The 17,508-nt window shown below is 51.5% G+C and overlaps 6 protein-coding genes across 6 annotated transcripts; 5 read left to right on the top strand and 1 right to left on the bottom strand.

Annotated features, from left to right (window-relative positions):
- Positions 1 to 1,707: 1,707 nt before the first annotated feature.
- Positions 1,708 to 8,106, top strand: N7473_005827 (NACHT domain protein; the record flags this gene model as incomplete). Its single annotated transcript, XM_057151767.1, has 4 exons — positions 1,708 to 2,184; positions 2,257 to 2,596; positions 2,667 to 2,942; positions 3,008 to 8,106. 4 exons carry the CDS (start codon positions 1,708 to 1,710, stop codon positions 8,104 to 8,106), a joined length of 6,192 nt encoding a protein of 2,063 aa, XP_057009572.1.
- A 634-nt stretch (positions 8,107 to 8,740) lies between these two features.
- Positions 8,741 to 9,349, top strand: N7473_005828 (uncharacterized protein; the record flags this gene model as incomplete). The annotated part of the gene is made up of 1 exon (XM_057151768.1): positions 8,741 to 9,349. One exon carries the CDS (start codon positions 8,741 to 8,743, stop codon positions 9,347 to 9,349), a length of 609 nt encoding a protein of 202 aa, XP_057009573.1.
- A 1,236-nt stretch (positions 9,350 to 10,585) lies between these two features.
- Positions 10,586 to 11,320, top strand: N7473_005829 (uncharacterized protein; the record flags this gene model as incomplete). Its single annotated transcript, XM_057151769.1, has 1 exon — positions 10,586 to 11,320. The coding sequence occupies one exon, from the start codon at positions 10,586 to 10,588 to the stop codon at positions 11,318 to 11,320; it is 735 nt and encodes a 244-aa protein (XP_057009574.1).
- Positions 11,321 to 11,657: 337 nt separating this feature from the next.
- On the bottom strand, positions 11,658 to 13,828 carry N7473_005830 (Peroxisomal primary amine oxidase; the record flags this gene model as incomplete). Its single annotated transcript, XM_057151770.1, has 2 exons — positions 11,658 to 13,651; positions 13,714 to 13,828. The coding sequence occupies 2 exons, from the start codon at positions 13,826 to 13,828 to the stop codon at positions 11,658 to 11,660; spliced, it is 2,109 nt and encodes a 702-aa protein (XP_057009575.1).
- A 1,159-nt stretch (positions 13,829 to 14,987) lies between these two features.
- Positions 14,988 to 15,796, top strand: N7473_005831 (Aldehyde dehydrogenase; the record flags this gene model as incomplete). Its single annotated transcript, XM_057151771.1, has 3 exons — positions 14,988 to 15,115; positions 15,199 to 15,567; positions 15,643 to 15,796. The coding sequence occupies 3 exons, from the start codon at positions 14,988 to 14,990 to the stop codon at positions 15,794 to 15,796; spliced, it is 651 nt and encodes a 216-aa protein (XP_057009576.1).
- A 50-nt stretch (positions 15,797 to 15,846) lies between these two features.
- Positions 15,847 to 16,653, top strand: N7473_005832 (Aldehyde dehydrogenase; the record flags this gene model as incomplete). Its single annotated transcript, XM_057151772.1, has 1 exon — positions 15,847 to 16,653. The coding sequence occupies one exon, from the start codon at positions 15,847 to 15,849 to the stop codon at positions 16,651 to 16,653; it is 807 nt and encodes a 268-aa protein (XP_057009577.1).
- Between the last annotated feature and the right edge of the window lie 855 nt (positions 16,654 to 17,508).

Raw genomic sequence — 17,508 nt, forward strand, 5'->3', positions numbered from 1 at the left:
GAGGAGGAGGCCCCAGGTTGTTGCTTTTTTGCGGCCTGGGCCGGAAGCACAGCCGGCTTGACAGCCAATGATTCGACTGTCCCCCTGTCAAAAACGAGGCATTCTGCATGGATGCCTTAAATGCGCTGCACTTACCAGGGGCAATAGCCCGGTGGCTCTCGAACTTGGAGCACTCTAGCGAGCCTGCGCCCAGTCATTCGTTTCCAGAGAGTTCATTTCCCCGGGAGAAGATCTCGGGAGGAGCGGTAGCATCGCCGATCCCGAGGAAGAAGACAGGAGCTGAGTGGATCTCGTTGCGTCAGTCATGCTGCATGGTTCATGACGGCTTAGTATCGATCGGCAATGGCTGGCATCCGTCCCCGCACACAATATCATGGCACGAATTATTATGTGGCCAGGACGGGCTGCTTTCTATGTCAATCGATCTACAGTTCGTCCGAAGAGTGAAACCGAACCTTCCTCTTCCTGCCTTCTCGTAAACTCGCATCCATTGGATACCGGTAGGAAGGGCCAGTGCTCCATCCCCCCCATTGAGGACTTACCTGCACGACGGCGCCATGGTGGGAGACTAGCACGGTCTTCCAGCCAGCCATCAACAAATGCATACTCTGTAGGATATGCCCGAGAATGAGGGGTTTCAACACAAGTACGATACTGAAACATTTACTGATGCTAGTGGAAGCTCGTGCTGCTCTCTAACGGGCGCTCCGAGAATCTGGACTTCAAACAGATTTGATCCATTCCCATCGATATCTGCTGGGAACTATCACTTCCAGCTAGTGTGGGCTTGTGGTCCCCTGCTGTATCCTTGTTACCAATTTAGCTGAGGCAAGATTGACCGAGGTGGGGAGAAGAATACCACTTGTTATCATCACTATGCAGGTGCAGACCGTCTTGCATGGCTCCACGTTCAGACGCTCCACGCTCTTTTCCGTTGAGCTGGAACATGGCATGTTTTGCACTTGAATTGGCGATACGCCCCGTCGATGCATGATCCATAGCTCGATATCTCCCATTGGCTTTTCAATACCCTAGAACTGAGGTCCGAGTGCACCCAATGCAAATCCAAAAGTTAAGAGTGTGGCCCTAAAGTGGTGCGCAATGTCGACTATCATGATGCCAGGATGTGTCATGGCATCTTTTCTCCCTTTTAGGAAGCCAAGAAAGCAAAATCGCGAATCTTGCCGCCGCTTTGACGAGATCGCAAGGTGGAGAGAGGCGGAGAAAGTGGTTCAAGTCTACTGAAGCTGAAACTTATACCCACCATTCCATACCTAAAGGCGTAATGGTGATGTGAAGACCTATCGCCACTCATCAGTACCCAGCCTCCGCACGGAAGGAAGAGAGGAGAAGCAAAGTAGCGTCTAGGTGGTCCCTAGCTTGATAGATTGCTACAAAAGCCTCGTGTGACCCCGAGCTAGAGCTACTTTTTCTTTCTTTTCCCTTCTTCAGTGTCCTCGAATGTTTTTTATACATTTTTAGAGCCTTGTGTTTGACTCCATCGCGGGTTTGTCTCGTCTATTTTGTTGCTTCAAGAGCTGCTGCTCAAAACAAGCCATATCCGATCCCCATCCCCCTCCACGCCAATCCCAAGCTCTACCTAAGACTCAGTCCGAATCTCCCCCGAAAGTGTCCATACCTCCAGCTCTTACGACTATTACGACCAATTCCTCTGCCAACACTACTATTGTACTTCCTACGTCCACAATGGCTCCCGGAATTCTCTCTCCCGTTCCGGGTAACTTGAACTCTTCCTTCTACTCAACCATGCATGGAAATTCTCGGCAGGTCTCCGCCCTCTCTGCTGCCTTTGACAATGACAGTATGTCCCAGAATGGTCGCTCCACGCGCCGGGAATCCGGCTTTGTCCGCAAGGCCAATGGCGTTGGAAACTCTAATATTACCAGTGTGGTGCAGTCTCTGCAGCGCCGCAGTGGTGATGAGCTGGGCAATGGTGCTTCATCTCAGCTCCTGAACACCTCATATCACTCAATCATCGAGTGGATTCGTTCCGAGCGGATGAGCCATCTGCCCCCAGAGGGTAGCAGCTATGACAAGGTCCTTTCTTGGGCCCAGCTGTTCGTCGATCGATTGCACTCCTTCGACAATGGTATCCAAGACTTTGCTGGCGATAGCTACCTTGCCGCCCAGTTGTCCTACGGATACTGTGCTATGCTCCTTGAGGTACGGTTCATTGCGATACTATTTATTCCATTTAGCTTTCGTAGACTAACTGTTCTTCTTTCATTCAAACAGCTCGGCAAGGAGAACGCGCCCGCTTTAATGATCTCTTTCGGCTTCTTCTACAGTACCTCCTCTGCTCTGGTGAACCTTCTGGAGCGGACTGAGCTGTTCTCGGTGTCTCAGGAGATCAAAGAGCAGCTAATCTTGGCCCTGGCTGACTTGGTCACCCTTGTCGCTAGTGTGTCCACCCACTACCACAAGGCTATCCGTGGATTGACCACCGCCTCGGTGTCGGTCAACATCTACGATACCTTCCCTGGCCAGATTCAATCTTTCCGTGAGCGCTGCGGAAGGATTTCTGAGGCTATGTGGCGGCATCAGCTTGCTAAGGAGAACATTGACACCGAAAGAGGTAAGAATCCCATCATGACACATCTAGCCTCAACCACTATCAGTTATTGACCATATCTTGCTTCTTCAAGTTGCCATTGTCAAGTCTGTCCGATCTTGGCTTGCCCCCGAAGACCGCGTCCTCAGTCGCCTGGCCGAAAACACCTCACATCTCGCCCACGAGCGTGAGGAAATGACTTGCCTTTGGATGGGCCCATACTTGACTCGCTTCCTGAAGAGTCAAAATCACACTTTGTCATTCTACGGCAAGCCTGGATCTGGCAAGACCGTTCTTGCCTCGGTTATTGTCGACCGTCTGCAGGAGCAGATTGGCGGTGTTTCATACAAGACCTTGTTTGTTCCTATCAGTAAGTTCCAACTTGTATTCAATTTTGTCATGCCCCAGCTCTTTATCTAACTTTCCATTGAATAGATGCCCGCATCCCTGCCGAGACTACTCCCATTGCAATTGCGAAGACTATTTTGTTCCAGCTTTTCGAGAAGCGCATCGGCAATGTTCAGCTTCTGCATATTCTCGGCGATGCCTATGAGCGAAGCCGGAAGACAACCGGCCCTGCAGATTATGAGAACATTATCTGGAATGCTCTGGAGCGTGCCCTGGCGGCTGCTCTCCGTGGTGCCAAGGAGCTGGTCATTGTCATCGATGGTCTCGACGAGGCTACTGGCGGGGAGGCTGCTCTGCTCCAGAGACTGACTGTCGCCACTTCCAACGCCGTCAATGTCCGGCTCATTACTCTTGGTTCTGAGAAACCTACCACTAAGGAGAACGTGATGGCCGTTCCTATCACTGAGGATCGCATCGCAGATGATGTCGCTGCTGTTGTCCGAGACATCTTCGAGAGTAGCCGCATTTTCCGGGAGATGTCCGAATTGGATCGAGAGACTGTGGTGGATCAAATCACCGAAGCTTCCCAAGGTTCATTCCTATGGGCTAAGCTTGCTGCTAAGCGTGTTCGCCACGAGCACAACCTTGATGCCTTCCGAAAGACCGTCGAGTCCGTAGTCACGAGCAAGTGGACTGTCACAGATTTTGTTAGCCATGCTCTCGCCTCTCCCGAAATCAGCGAGGATGCGAAGTTCATGCTTCTCTGGCTTGCAACTGCAGAGCGGCCTCTTTTGATGAAGGAGCTTGCGACACTGGCCTCGGTCCAGCTTGATAAACAGACTGTGTCCGATCGCAAGATTGATATTATTACCATTCTGAAACCCTTGATCTCTCTTGTTTTCATCCAAGATGGCCAGGTTTACCTTCGCCACGGCCTCATCCGCACGGCCGTTCTGGATGTCTACACCAGGGGCAAGCTCATCCCCACCGTCAAGGACCATCATGCCGATCTCGTGACTCGACTCTTTGTCTATATCAAGACTACTGTGACTGAGCAGCATGAACCCTCGCTGACTCCTCTGGACCGCCACGACACCAGCATTCTTGTTCAAAAGTATCCCCTTCTTGACTTCTCAGTGCGCTATTGGCCCTACCATTTGAGAAATACCACCGTCTATACCACTGGTGGTGATGCTCCCACGGCCAAGGAGTTTGGCAAGCTCTTCCCGGCTACTGTCACTTTGCTGCTCCTGCAGAACACCTTGTGGCAGAACATCTCCACCCCGACACTCCTGACATACCTGACCATTGTCAGCAACATCACCCGCCAAATCCTGACTCCAAACAATGTCGTTACGCTGCAGTCTATTATCTCTTTGGCCCTTTTCCGTCGTGACATTAGTCACGTCACCGAGGCAGTTTCACTGTTCTACGAGATCACTATCATCAGCCGCACTCTGCTCACTGTCAAACATATTATTACCATGCAGATGTCGAGCTTCTTCCTGGACCTCACAGTCGAGCAGGTGACCACTACCAAGACTGACATTATGGTCAAGCGTGAGGAGATTCTCCTTCTCATTGTCGAGTGCTACAAGGTTCACTACGGCAACAACTCAGAGAAGGTCGTCAGTACTCTGAAGACCTTGATTGAGCACTACCGGCTTATCAAGGAGGAGAAGAAGATCAGAGAGATTGAAATCACGATTCAGACCATTACCGGGACTCGCTACGATGGTGGCGATGAAACCGATACTCGTGGTAATCTTCACGTCCACCTCAGGGGTCACAAGCAGAATGGTGAAATTGGCACTCGCTTCATTCTGGAGACCGAGGTCGATGAGTACCAGTCAGAGACCTTTGATTTCGAGGCGCTTCTCAAGCTGGCTGAAACATACGTGTCCGAGGGTCGCATTGCCGAGGCTGAGCGTATTTACGTTGAGATTTGGCAGCGGGCTAGCAAGGAGTGCCGTACTCAGTATTCAGAGTACTGGGAGCAGATCAAGCTCAAGTCGGTCACCATCTACTCAAAGTTCCTTCAATCCCAAAAGCGCGAGTATGAGGCATCTTCTATTCTGTCTAGTGTTTGGGAGGAATATCGCAGCTCAACCCTGTCTGTGTCCGAGTCGACTGCTTCCCACTTCCAGGAAATCGCCAAGATCATGACGGCTGTTGGGCTCTCCACAGCAGCTCTCAGCATCTTCAAGCACTGTGCTCATTACTACAAGAGCACCAACCGCACTCAGTCCTCGCAATACACGGAAATTCAGAAGAGCATCGAGCAGACATCCCAGCAGGTCATGCACCAAGCAAGCTCCTCTTCTTCGGTGGTTTCTGAGTCTGTTTTGGAGGAGATTGTTTACGAGGCTTCCAGCTCCATTACCAAGATCGATCAGAGTTCCTTCACTGCCACTTACACTCTGGTCGAGCTGTATGTCTCTCAGCACCGCTGGAAGGATGCTACTCGCGTTGTCAAGAAGGTTCTGCATGGTCTTTGGCCATCCCTGTTCGCTCCATCAATCCAGGATGTCCTGCTTCCTAGCCAGCACGTCGAGAAATGTGTGAACCTGGCTGAGCGTCTGAGCCAATGCTACCACTACCGCCGTCGCTTCCCTCGCGAAGAGGGCATTCGTGTCCGCGTGTACCGCGCCGTTCGGGCTGCTAAGCCCGTTGATGACAAGCTGCGCGACCGTGTCACCACCGAGCTGGTTTACTTCTACGAGCGCTCTTCCCAGCCCGACCGGGTCATTAGCACTTGGCAGGAGATCTTGGAGGACTATATCACACACTATGGACCTGAGCACACCATCGTCATCAAGACCCTCTGGACCCTTGCAGAGCTCACTCGCCCTCGCCCCATCTCGATCGAGTACTACCAGCGCATTATCCGCGCCTTGAACAAGGATTCTCCCCATTGCCATCCTGATGCCATTGAGCCTTTGATCATTGTCGTCACTGAGCTGTGGAACCAGAGTCGCTACTCTGATGCCGTGTCATACTACTCGATGCTATTCACCACTTTCTTGAACGAGCCCAAGAAGCATCCCAAGTTCCAAGTGACTGACTTCGTTCAGGAGTTCTTCACTCGGTATACCCACTGCCTCCGCAGTGTGCGTACTGATTACACCAAGATCCACAAGGTGACAGTTGACTACCAGACTAAGGTCAAGGCTGTCTTTGGTGCAACTGCAACTATCACCATCAAGGCGACTGTGACCCTCGCAAGGGTGTGCCAGGAGTCTAGGCGGTTCGAGATCGACGCTATTGCTCTGTACGAAGAGCTGCTCACTATCCAGTCCACCGAGATTGACAGAGATGAGATCACAGCCATCCTTGATGGTATCTACGAGGAGCAAACCGCAATTGCTATGTCTAAGTCCGAGTCGATCTCTGCCACTCAGATCGAGCGTGCTTCTAAGGTCTTGCGCAAGCGCATCACATCGGTCCGTGAGACTTACGGTTGGGCTCACGAGGAATCTTTGACCAAGCTGAAGGAGATTGTCTCCTTCCACTCCAAGCACAGCGAGTCGTCTGAGTCTGTTCTCTCGGAGCTCAAGGAGTCTACCGTGCAGATCCTGAAAACCGAGTCTTCCTCCACTCGCCTTGTCGCTGCTGCTTCGACCATCGCCGCCAGCTACATTGCCACCAACCAGGTGACCAAGGCGACTGAGTTGACCCAGGAACTGTACCGTCAGGTTGTCATGAAGGACACAACCAATATCAAGTCCACCAAATTTGATCTCACCTCCAAGGGTCGCCAGAGCCTGATCTTCTTGGCCCAGCTCGAGCAAAGTCTCCTCCAGCGAAACTCGACTATCACCGAGATCCTAGCTGCGCTGACCACTCAATACGTGTACTTTGAGGAGTTCCGCAGTCATATCTCCTCCAAGAGCAGCTCTTTCCACACCGTCTCGGTCTCTGCCTCCCGCCTATACCACTTCTTGCTCTCCAACAACCGTCAGACTTTTGCTATTCGCGTCTTTGACGACTACGTTGCGTACTTCGTAGCCACCGAGGGCAAGCGCACCAAGTTGACCGAAACTAACCAGGTGAAGATCTTCTTGTCGACTATCTTGGAGCACTTCAGCACCCACAAGTCCACCAGCTTTATTCGCTCGGTTGGTATTGCTAGTAACTACCGTGTTCTCGATCTCCTTCAGAAGAAGAACTACGATGGTGCTTGTGACCTTGCTATCGCCTCCTTCCGGTACATCTCTGCCCACGATGTGTATCGCTCTACCGCCATCGTTAAATTCGTCTTCACTTTGGGTGTGTTTATTACCGGACGTACCACCGTTCCACGGCCTGATCAAGCTACCCAGAAGAAGCTGCTCGGTGTCTCTGCGCACATTATCCAGGAGGTCCTCCGCGTTATTGGTGACTTGAAGATCAATCTGGCTGAGATCAATCTGGATTACCTGAACATCCTTATCGGTGTCCTCGGCGAACAAAAGGACTACAAGAACCTTGTTTGGGTCCTTTCCAGCCTTTGGAACAGCCGCAACAAGCAGATCAACTGGTCGCCTGCCGTCACTCTCCAGCTGGCCCGTCGCTACATTCTGGCTCGCTACCTGGTTGGTGACGCTCTCAAGGCCTCGCGTCTGGCCGAGGATATTGTGTACAACTGCCGCCGTGTCAATGGTGCCCGCCACCAGAGCACCCTCGAGATGTCTACCCTGCTTTCCCAGCTGTACGCTGGTATCGCTCAGCGCTACCAATCTGAGAAGGGTGGTCAGCACATGGCAAACAAGTACTACAAGAAGATCGCTAGTGTGCACGAGAACCTGCTCCGCATCTTCGCGGATCCATCTCTGGTTGAGTTTGAGGGTGGCCTCGACAGCAGCTTCAGCATGGATGGCTCCGCCTACGACCTTGATCTTGGAGACAGCACCCCCAACGGCTCGATCACCGACGCCGAGCAAGTCCGCCAGCACCTGCAGCTGCTCAAGCTTGCCGTGCAGCGCCTGGGTGACTGGCCCAAGGATTACACTGAGTACGAGCGCCTGAACGCCGATTTGTTCCTTGAGTTCGGTGATGAGCTTAAGGGTGTTGAGGGTGTTGAGAAGTGGGATCTCAAGAAGTTTGGTTCTGGCAAGGCCTCTGGCAATGAGGACCAGCTGAGCTTGGAGTTCAAGTCCTGGGAGCTGGAAATTGCTCAGCCTGAAGAAGTTGAGGAGGAGCTATAAACCCCCTTTGTTTGTTTTGACCAAATTGTACTGCACTTTGCATCTGTGACATTGTCTGCATATTGTATATTCTGCGTTTGTAACTAGTTTGTTTTTCTATCGAGGGACACACAACAATTGCATTGGCTCTATTTTCATATTGATGAAACTCCCATAAAAGAGTCAAATAATTAAAAGGGGCTTTCACCCCTGACACAATCGAGCCCAGCAGCCGGCAACCCCGAACTGCCATAGTGGCGTAGACCTAGCCCGATATAGGAAAAATGCAATCTCTTGGTTTGCTTAGCGCTATGAGCTTCGCATCGCTTGAATTTCTGGTCTGAAAGGTTTCGTCCAATCAAATTATCTCTGACAACAAGCTAGGCTTCGGCAGGACTGGCACAGGAAATTACTGTCATAGCGCCTCCTTTGATTTGCTTGTCTGTCCCCTTAAAACAGCCTCATGGACCCTGTAAGTGTCAGGGACCAAATTGAATCCACGCGCGACCATTTTCCCGAATTAAAGCACTCTAGAAATTCCCCCAGACATTTCCCCATTACTTGGAGACAACTTCTTATTTTCTTCGTCTCGTCAAGCTCTCCTATTATCTAGGCAGAGGTCTGATTATCCGCTACTTTCATCTAAATCATCACGATGCACAAATTCTTCGCCGCCATTCTCTTCGCCGTCTCGGCCTTAGCTTCTCCAGCCCCGGACACCTCAAGCGCCATCGGTACAAGTGACAGCCCGGCAAATCTTGACCTCGGATCAATTTCATCCTACGCTGCCGGGCTCGAAGTGGCGATTCCCAGCTCCATTTTGACGGTCATGGAGACTGCTATTCCTGCCTCGTGGCAGGATGAGGTTATCACAGATCCTGCATTCCGCTCCTCGGTTGCAAGTGCGGCAGCGGCAGGAACTTATCCAGCGTGGTACAATGAGCTCCCCAGCAGCGTCAAGGCCTGGGCTAGCTCGAACTTTGATGCTCAAGTTCTCGGCGTCCCATCTACCACAAAGAATGTTGCTTCTGAGACTGGTTCTACCGGCACGCAGTCTGTTTCAAATGCTGTCCAGACGACTTCATCTGGTTCCTCCGCTGCCGCTACCTCTGTTGCCAGCTCTAGGTCGGGTTCGGGTTCAAGCTCGGTATCCGCTTCTGCTTCGCCTGCAAAGTCGACTGGCGGTGCGTCTTTACCTACTAGTGGTGCTATAATGGGTGTTGCTGGGGTGGCTGGTGTACTTTCTCTCGCCGTTATGCTTTAGAGCCTCTATCCATGAAGTTGGCTTACCATCTGCACGTATGGCACGAGACAGCTGCTCATTTCGTCGTACTTCATGCGACAAGAGCGACTCAATGCTGGAGGGCTTTAATGACTAAGTCATTCATCCTGGGCAGTTACTTGTATGCATAACTCATTGTCGCAGATATGGACTATACATTTTCTTACTGATTTTCCGCCACTCAAAGACACAACTACCCATATCCGCCCTTTTTATATCTTCCATGTCCATGGCTCATACGCTAGCCACTGAATAGGCTATAGTACTTGTATGAGGTTGGTACATTGTGAATCTTGAGGAACAGGTCCCACATCCCTTATCATGGAGGAGGGCCTCATGATGTTTAGACATACGTACTTTGAGTCCAATCATTCCATTTAATAAGCTGTTTATCAATACTGAGCTCATCCTAGGTAGCACCTTTAAGCCAAAAAAATGTAGCAATTCAACCATGGCATGGACAAAGTCCTCATGCTGCACACGGGGCGAATAACCACACTGCAGGGTTTACGGCAGTAGCAGGAACCAAGGAGTCTCACGATCTTTGCCTTCATGCAGCAAAGGGAATGGCCATCGCGGGTGTGGGCGTCCTGAAGAATGACGACGTTGCTGAGAAGGTGAGATTGGATTTCGAGGACAAGAAACGGCGCGATTTGCCCTCGACAACCAGGATGTTTGATTCGAATGCGGGCTTTTGCTAGATAGACACTTGAAAAGTCGCAAGCACTGAAATCTTTTCAAAGTATCTGATCGCTTCCTTACCATATAGCCTTAGATAAATCAGCAGGAATTGTAGTACACCTTCCAGATTCGGCGATACATATCTTCAAATCCGCCCTTTGGTAACCGGCGTTCAGGTCGCGTAGGTTGATGAATATATACCTAGAACCTGAACGAAGCTTCAAACCCTACAGAAATGACTCATAGATCGGGATGCTGCATAACTTAGTTAGAAGACATTATTTTGTAGCTTAAATTATGTTTGTGCTGTTAGACCAAATTAAGGCTGAGCGCTCAGCCCCAATTGAGCTGAATGTCACTCCCCAAGCCTCAAGGCTAAGCCTTAAGGCTTAACTTAGTTAGCTTAGCTGGCTGAGGCTCTTACTTAAGTCCCTTACTACCCGCCCGTCCCGTCCAACCCCCACCTTTTTACTCCGCATCCACACCATCAGGCACAACCAAAATAACAAAATAACAAACATAAACAACCAAACAATCATGCCCCCAACCAAATCCCCAATCCGGGATTCTTTCCTCCCACCCTCAGCACCAAGCAACGCACACGCCCAACAAATCGACTTCGAAAAATCCAATCCACCCCTCCCAAAATACAAAGGCCACTTCGCCGCCATAATAGACGACTTCCTCACCGAATCCGAATGCAAAGAACTCCTCTCCCTAGCCGAAAAAAGCACACCCAACGGCTGGGAACGCGCCATGGTCAACGTCGGCGGCGGACGCCAAGAACTCGCCACCGACGCCCGTAACTGCGGACGAATGATGTGGGATACGCACGACATCGCCAACCGGCTCCTGACCAGACTAAAACCTTTCCTGCACGATCTCGACGTCGCCAAATTCACCGATCGAACGAGCGTAACGGGTTTACTCGGCCGGGGGAAGACGTACGAATTATCCGCGCTGAATGAGCGCCTACGGTTTCTGCGATATGTGGGCGGTGAGTACTTCCGGCCGCATTGGGATGGACAGTATGAGGCGCCGAATGGGGATTTGTCGTTTTATACGCTTCATCTTTATTTGAATGGGGAGGGGGAACAGGATGTTGTTGAGCTTGGGAAGGCGGAGGATCGACCCGGGAATGTGAATCCTGATCCTGAGGGGACGTTGTTGGGCGGGGCGACTAGTTTTATTCCGATTCCGAGTTATAACAGTGGGTATGGGCAGTTGAGGGGTTTTTCCGAGGACGGGGAGGTTGTTGGTTTTTCAGCATAGTGGGCTTATGCATAGTGGGGATCCGGTATTTAGGGGGACGAAGTTTACTATGAGGACTGATATTATGTATCGGGAGGTTTGAATGGTAGATGGAAGGTTCTTTTTGGAATGCATCTATTGAAGTTGGTGTTGTTGGAGATGGACTCGATGAGAAGGTTATGAAATACCCAATATAGCAAACTGTTTATAGGCGAATGAAGGTGCTTGTTTCAAAAAATGTATATGCATGTTTCAAACTATGAACAACTCGACAAGGAAAAAAGGCTTATTTACAATACATTCATCACATCACATAACCCAAGCATAAGAAAGTTTTGTATCCAACACCATTCATGCTTTACAATCTCGACGAGCTAGCCGGAGCATTAGCGGCACAGCACGATGTCGAGAACGCATTCGTCGACTGGGTATCGACACAAATGGCCGAAGGCGGCACCCACAGACCGGGGTTCTTCTCGTAGAAATTGGACGCGCGCAGCATAATGCTGACAGGCTCCGCAGGCATGACGGGGAAGTCCTCGGTACGGGGGAAGTGAGTGAGACCGAATTGCAGGTAGCAGACGATATCGGTGTTTTCGATGTTCTCGTTGCGCTTGGCCCAGTCGACGATGGTCGAATTGTAAGGGTGGTTTTCCTCGCCAGTGGACTGGCACACGTAGTCGCCAGCAGGGAAGAGCTCGTAGTCCTTGTAGGGGGTGACCCAGAGGGGCTTGCGAGCGAAGCCGGCGCGGTTGTAGACGGTGCTGCCGGGCTTGGCGAGGAGAGGGGGGCAGTTGTTGTTGAGAATCTTGTAGCCGACGGGCTTCTTGGCGACGGTGTTCATGCGGTTGGGGTTGATGATGTCCCATGAGCGCTGGGTCTCGTAGCAGTAGTCGGCAGCGCCCTCGAGGGATGTGCGGAGGGGGGTCTTCTTGCTGAGGAAGGCGTTGCCGTAGGGGTTCTCGGGGGAGCCGACGGCGTGGTCGGCGGAGACAGCGTCGCTCTGGACGACGGTGTTGTTGGGGCCGTCGATCTCGGGGTCGATGCGGAGGGAGAAGATGTGCTGGTGGTTGTGGGCGGTGATTTGGGGAGCGACCTGGGTGCCGTAGGGAGCGGCTTGCTCGGTCTCGTGCAGAGAGTAGGTGTTGAGCATACCAGTCAGCTTCATCTCGAGCTTGTAGGTGCCGTCCAGGGTGAACGTGTGGTAGAAGCCGTACTCGTAGTTGGCGGCAGTGATGATTTGGGAGATGATGAGCTTGCGGTCACGGGCCGAGATCACGGTGCCGTCACGGTAGTCGGTGTGCTTGTACAGGAGGCCGTTGTCCTCCTCGTGGATGCAGATGGCGTTCTTAACGACGGCAGCCTCACCGCTGGAGGTAGACATGACACCGTCCATGTAGTGGATAGCACCCTTGCAATCACAACCCAGCTTCAGGGAGTTGGTCATGAGACCAGTGCCGTACTCGCCGACATCGAAAGCGTGCTTCTTGTGGTGGGGCTTCTCGGGGCAGCCATAGGGAACAACCATCTCGACGACGGAGATACGGTTGAAGAGAGTGCGCTCGCGGTCCTCGTACATGTCGTGGGAGCGGACATCGGAGATGACAATACCCTCGCGGTAGTTGAAACCAATGTGCATCTTGTAGTTGGCCCAAGACAGCTCGTTGCCGCGGATCTTGAAGGAAACACCCTGAGGCTGAGTGATGTCGATGGGCTTGAGGCGGTCGTGGATGTATCCGTCGCCGATGAACTCGGGAAGGTAGTTGTGCTCCTTGAGAGGGACGGGGACACGCTCGCCATTGACCGTGCGAACATCAACGCTGAGGACCTCCTCGGTCTCGGTATCGGCGACCACGGAGAAATCCAGAGGGTGGGCGTACTGGTTGTCGAACTCGGAAGCACGGTAGTAAGCCAGACCCTGCTGGAGACGGCGCTCAAAGCCCCAGCGCTCATCGATACCAATAGCCCAGGCATCGAGGAAGACCTTGCTCATATCGGTGATACCAATCTCGGCACAGGCGCGGATAACGCGGGCATCCTTGCGGGCGATGCGCTCCATGACATCGAGATCCTCGAGAGTGAGGGTGGGCATCACGTTCTTCACGGCCTTCCATTCCTCAACCTTCTTGGTCTTCAAGTTGACAATGACCTCGGCGACTTGTTGAGTCTCGCGCTCAATGATGATGGCGAAAGCGCGGCGATCGGGAGCGGCAATCTTACCGGCCCGGAAAGCCTGGTACTCGGCCTTGGGAGGCTCACGCAGAGTGATGCAGTTGAACTTGACGGTCTTGGGGCTGGCATGATCGCGGATGATCTTGGCCGTATCGGGGATTTCCCGAATGGTAAGCTGGTCTATACAAAAAAAGTCAGCGGGCGATTTTCAAAAGCAGAGAAATAAAATTGCAAGTCCGTACCTAGAGGGTGGGGAACACCCTGGGGGAGCATCGCAGTGGCAGCGACACTCTCATAGTCGCTCTCCCGGAAGATCGTGTATCCCGGGATGGATGTGGTATCTGGGGCAGAAGCCATGATGGAATATAGTACAAGAGAAGGACTTGTAGAGCTGTGATAAAATCAGCATCTTGTGCCGTCCCCAGCCGGTCTTTATAGCTAAGTGTTCGCCTCTATCTCGATCGATAGAGTCCGCAAGGACCTGCCTAATCGGGCAGTTCCAAGGATGTCTGGTTCAGAAAACGAAATCTCGCGACTCTTCCCGAGTCCACTTCTGTCCACACGGTGGATTCTTCCCTGCCGTTTTCTCAGTTTGGTGAAAGCCTGGAGAAGGCTCTTTTGAACTTACGTTTTGTTCTTTCCTTTTGCCTCTTTGCAACTGTCATTCCATAATTGCTGTTTCGTAACGCTTCTTCTTGCGGAACTGATAGCCAATCAGAACGCCAGAAGCCGGGATATCCTTGGCCGAACGGTCTGTCCAGCACAGAAGCCCCCGACTATTGTGCCGATCGGGCAGGTTGACCCTACATCCATCAAAAGTGACAAGAATTCAAGCTTATCTGTTTATCTTTCTATCTTTTCATCTTTTCGCGCGGGGAAACCACGTGAGGAGCAGGCTTTCTTAGATAATCTCCTGCAGGGCGCATGTCATCTTAAAGCCGGAAAATATTATTCAGGGTTAAATTTAAGCTCAGTCAAGATCAAGTCTAGTTAGATATTGGCTCTTGATGCCCATATACAGGATCCAGACTCATCTGGTGTTTTATCACCCTAGGATAATTGTAATCGCCCTCACAAAATCGTGATTCTCACCCCGGCGCCTTGAGTTATCCTTATCGTTGCGTGGACCTCCCTCTTTAGGACTAGCGCCTAGAGGGGCAGTGGTGAGTGGCCACTTTCAACTTTGATCCTCTTATCCTCTCTCGATTCTGATTAGCTCCTCAACTATTCCCCAATCCCCACGCTTCCAATGTAAACCCCCCGACTCGGTTCTCTGGTTTCTGGAGATGCCGTGTGGGTCTTCCTTCTCCAGATATCTGCGTTGCCCCCGTGCATCTCATTTGCCTTCTTGATTTGGCATGTCGTGCCGAATCCGTTATCAATGATTACCACTCATGCAGCTACAAGCTGGTGGACTTAAGAGCTTGCACATCGTCAGTTGTCCTAGATCGCCTGTTCTTTCCTCACAAGTCAGATTGGCAAGAATTACATCGTGCTTTCTGATCATACCAACATCATGGCCTCTTTATCCGTTCAGTTGACCGCCCCTAATGGTCGTGTCTGGTCCCAGCCGACTGGATTGTTCATCAATAACAAATGGGTCAAGTCTTCGAACGGCGAGAAGATCGCAAGCATCAACCCATCGTACGTTTTGCAATTAGGCCTTTAGCTTGAAGCGATACAGGGAAGATAGTTCTCGCTGCTAACACTTTTCCTGACTTCAACAGAACGGCCAAGGAAATCACCTCTGTCTATGCTGCTTCCGCGCAAGATGTCGATACCGCTGTTAAGGCTGCCCGTGCGGCCTTGAACCACCCCAGCTGGCGTGATCTTCCTGGAAGCGATCGCGGCAAGCTGATGAACCGCCTGGCACAGCTCATTGAAGACAACCGTGAGACGCTCGCGACGATTGAGACTTGCGACAACGGAAAGCCATATACTGTGTCGCGGGACGACGACTTGACCGAGACGGCAGAGACCATTCGGTACTACAGCGGATATGCCGACAAGATCTTCGGACAGGTTATTGATACCACCCCTAATAAGTTCGCTTATACCGTTCGCGAACCCGTCGGCGTTTGTGGTCAAATCATTCCGTAAGTAGCTTCAGAAGCCTTGGCTGGAGTTTTGTGTAATATGCAAGCAGCGACTGACTCTCTGCCCATTTGCAGATGGAACTTCCCTCTCTCGATGGCCGCCTGGAAGCTCGGCCCTGCCCTAGCATGCGGTAACACGATCGTCATGAAGCCCGCCGAGCAGACCCCTCTCTCAATCCTGTTCCTCGCAAACCTGATCGTGGAAGCTGGCTTCCCCCGGGTGTTGTAAACATCGTCAACGGCCACGGAGCCATCGCAGGTGCCGCTCTCGCCTCCCACATGGACGTCGACAAGATCGGTTTCACCGGCAGCACTGCCACCGCCAAGCAAATCATGAAGATGGCCAGCGTTAACCTGAAGAACATCACTCTGGAGACCGGCGGTAAGAGTCCTCTAATCGTCTTTGACGATTGCGATCTCGAGCAAGCCGTGGAGTGGGCACACATCGGCATCATGTACAACCAGGGCCAGATCTGCACAGCGACATCGCGCATCTTAGTCCAAGATAAAATCTACGATAAATTCCTCGCCGCATTCAAAGCCCAAGTCAAAAACGTCTCCAAGGTTGGCGATCCCTTCGACGAATCCACTTTCCAAGGCCCCCAGGTAACCCAGGCCCAATACGACCGCATCATGTCGTACGTCGACATCGGGAAATCTGAAAAAGCCACCCTCTCCTACGGCGGAAAGCCCTTCAAGGGCGTCGGTGATGGAAAGGGCTTCTTCGTCGAACCGACCATCTTCACCGACGTTTCTCCCAGTATGCGCATCTACCAGGAAGAAGTCTTCGGTCCCTTCGTTGTGATTGCCCGCTTCAGCACGGAAGAGCAGGCTATTGAGATGGCCAACGATACCACATACGGTCTTGGAAGTGCTCTGTTCACTACTAACTTGACTCGGGCGCACCGCGTTGCGAAAAAGATTCAGGCTGGTATGGTCTGGATCAACTCTAGCAATGATAGTGATTGGCGCATTCCTTTCGGTGGTGTGAAGCAGAGTGGTATTGGGCGGGAATTGGGTGAGGCTGGTTTGGATGCTTATTCTAGTATCAAGGCTATTCATGTGAACATGAAGTCTAAGCTGTGAGCTATATCTGTGTGAATATTTTGTGTTATGGGTTGATTAAAATGGATACGTGTATTTTTTTGTCTATGGATCTTTGTCTCGTTGTCTAAGATCAGGGGGGTTTTAGGGTAATCTATCAATGAAAGCACTGAATTTGGTAGGCAGATGAAGTGCACGGTGGAGCTACATACCTATATAGGTGTATCGTAACGGAAAGCTCCCTCCAGATAGCCACCGTCCTACCTGATGGTAACTCAATGGATCTGGACGAATAATCAAAACGAGGACCGGTCCCGACCTATTTTGCATTGAATCCATGCCATCACACCCTACAGCATGAGATCTCTTGTATTTAGCCAAGTCATAACCTCTTCTCTACAACCTCGCTGTCGAATAAAATAGGTAGACTCTATTCTCGCTCGTCCACATCTACATATATATACCTTAGGTGGTACTCTGCGTTTTTTTATGGACTCGGGCAATTTCATTTCTTTAGTTAGAGCAACCTGACGGGTTGGTACTCAAGCAATGCGGTTGAGATGGCCATGTGGTCCACATGGGGCAATTAAAGGCTGGAGCTACCTACTTAAGCATACAAATTAGGCGAAATATTGAGCTCACGCCACATTCTGCAACAGTATTGTCCCCACTATGGCATCGTGCAGGTAGGATTCAAACATCCCGTTTGGGAAGGTAGACGCGGGTTATAGAATGTGCATTCTAGAACATCTGATTTTTCACGCGGCTCTCGACTACTATGATGAATTTAAATAGGGTAGGTCTTACCTCTCTTCCTATAGAGCAGCGTGTTGAGTAGTTGCCCAACTGCGTGATACACCAGGACCTTGATGTTCTTCGTTCATGGCTCCAGACGTA

This window comes from Penicillium subrubescens (genome assembly GCF_028828155.1).
Source record: "Penicillium subrubescens strain IBT 31985 chromosome Unknown utg000004l_segment0_segment0, whole genome shotgun sequence".
In the NCBI taxonomy this organism is placed as follows: domain Eukaryota; kingdom Fungi; phylum Ascomycota; class Eurotiomycetes; order Eurotiales; family Aspergillaceae; genus Penicillium; species Penicillium subrubescens.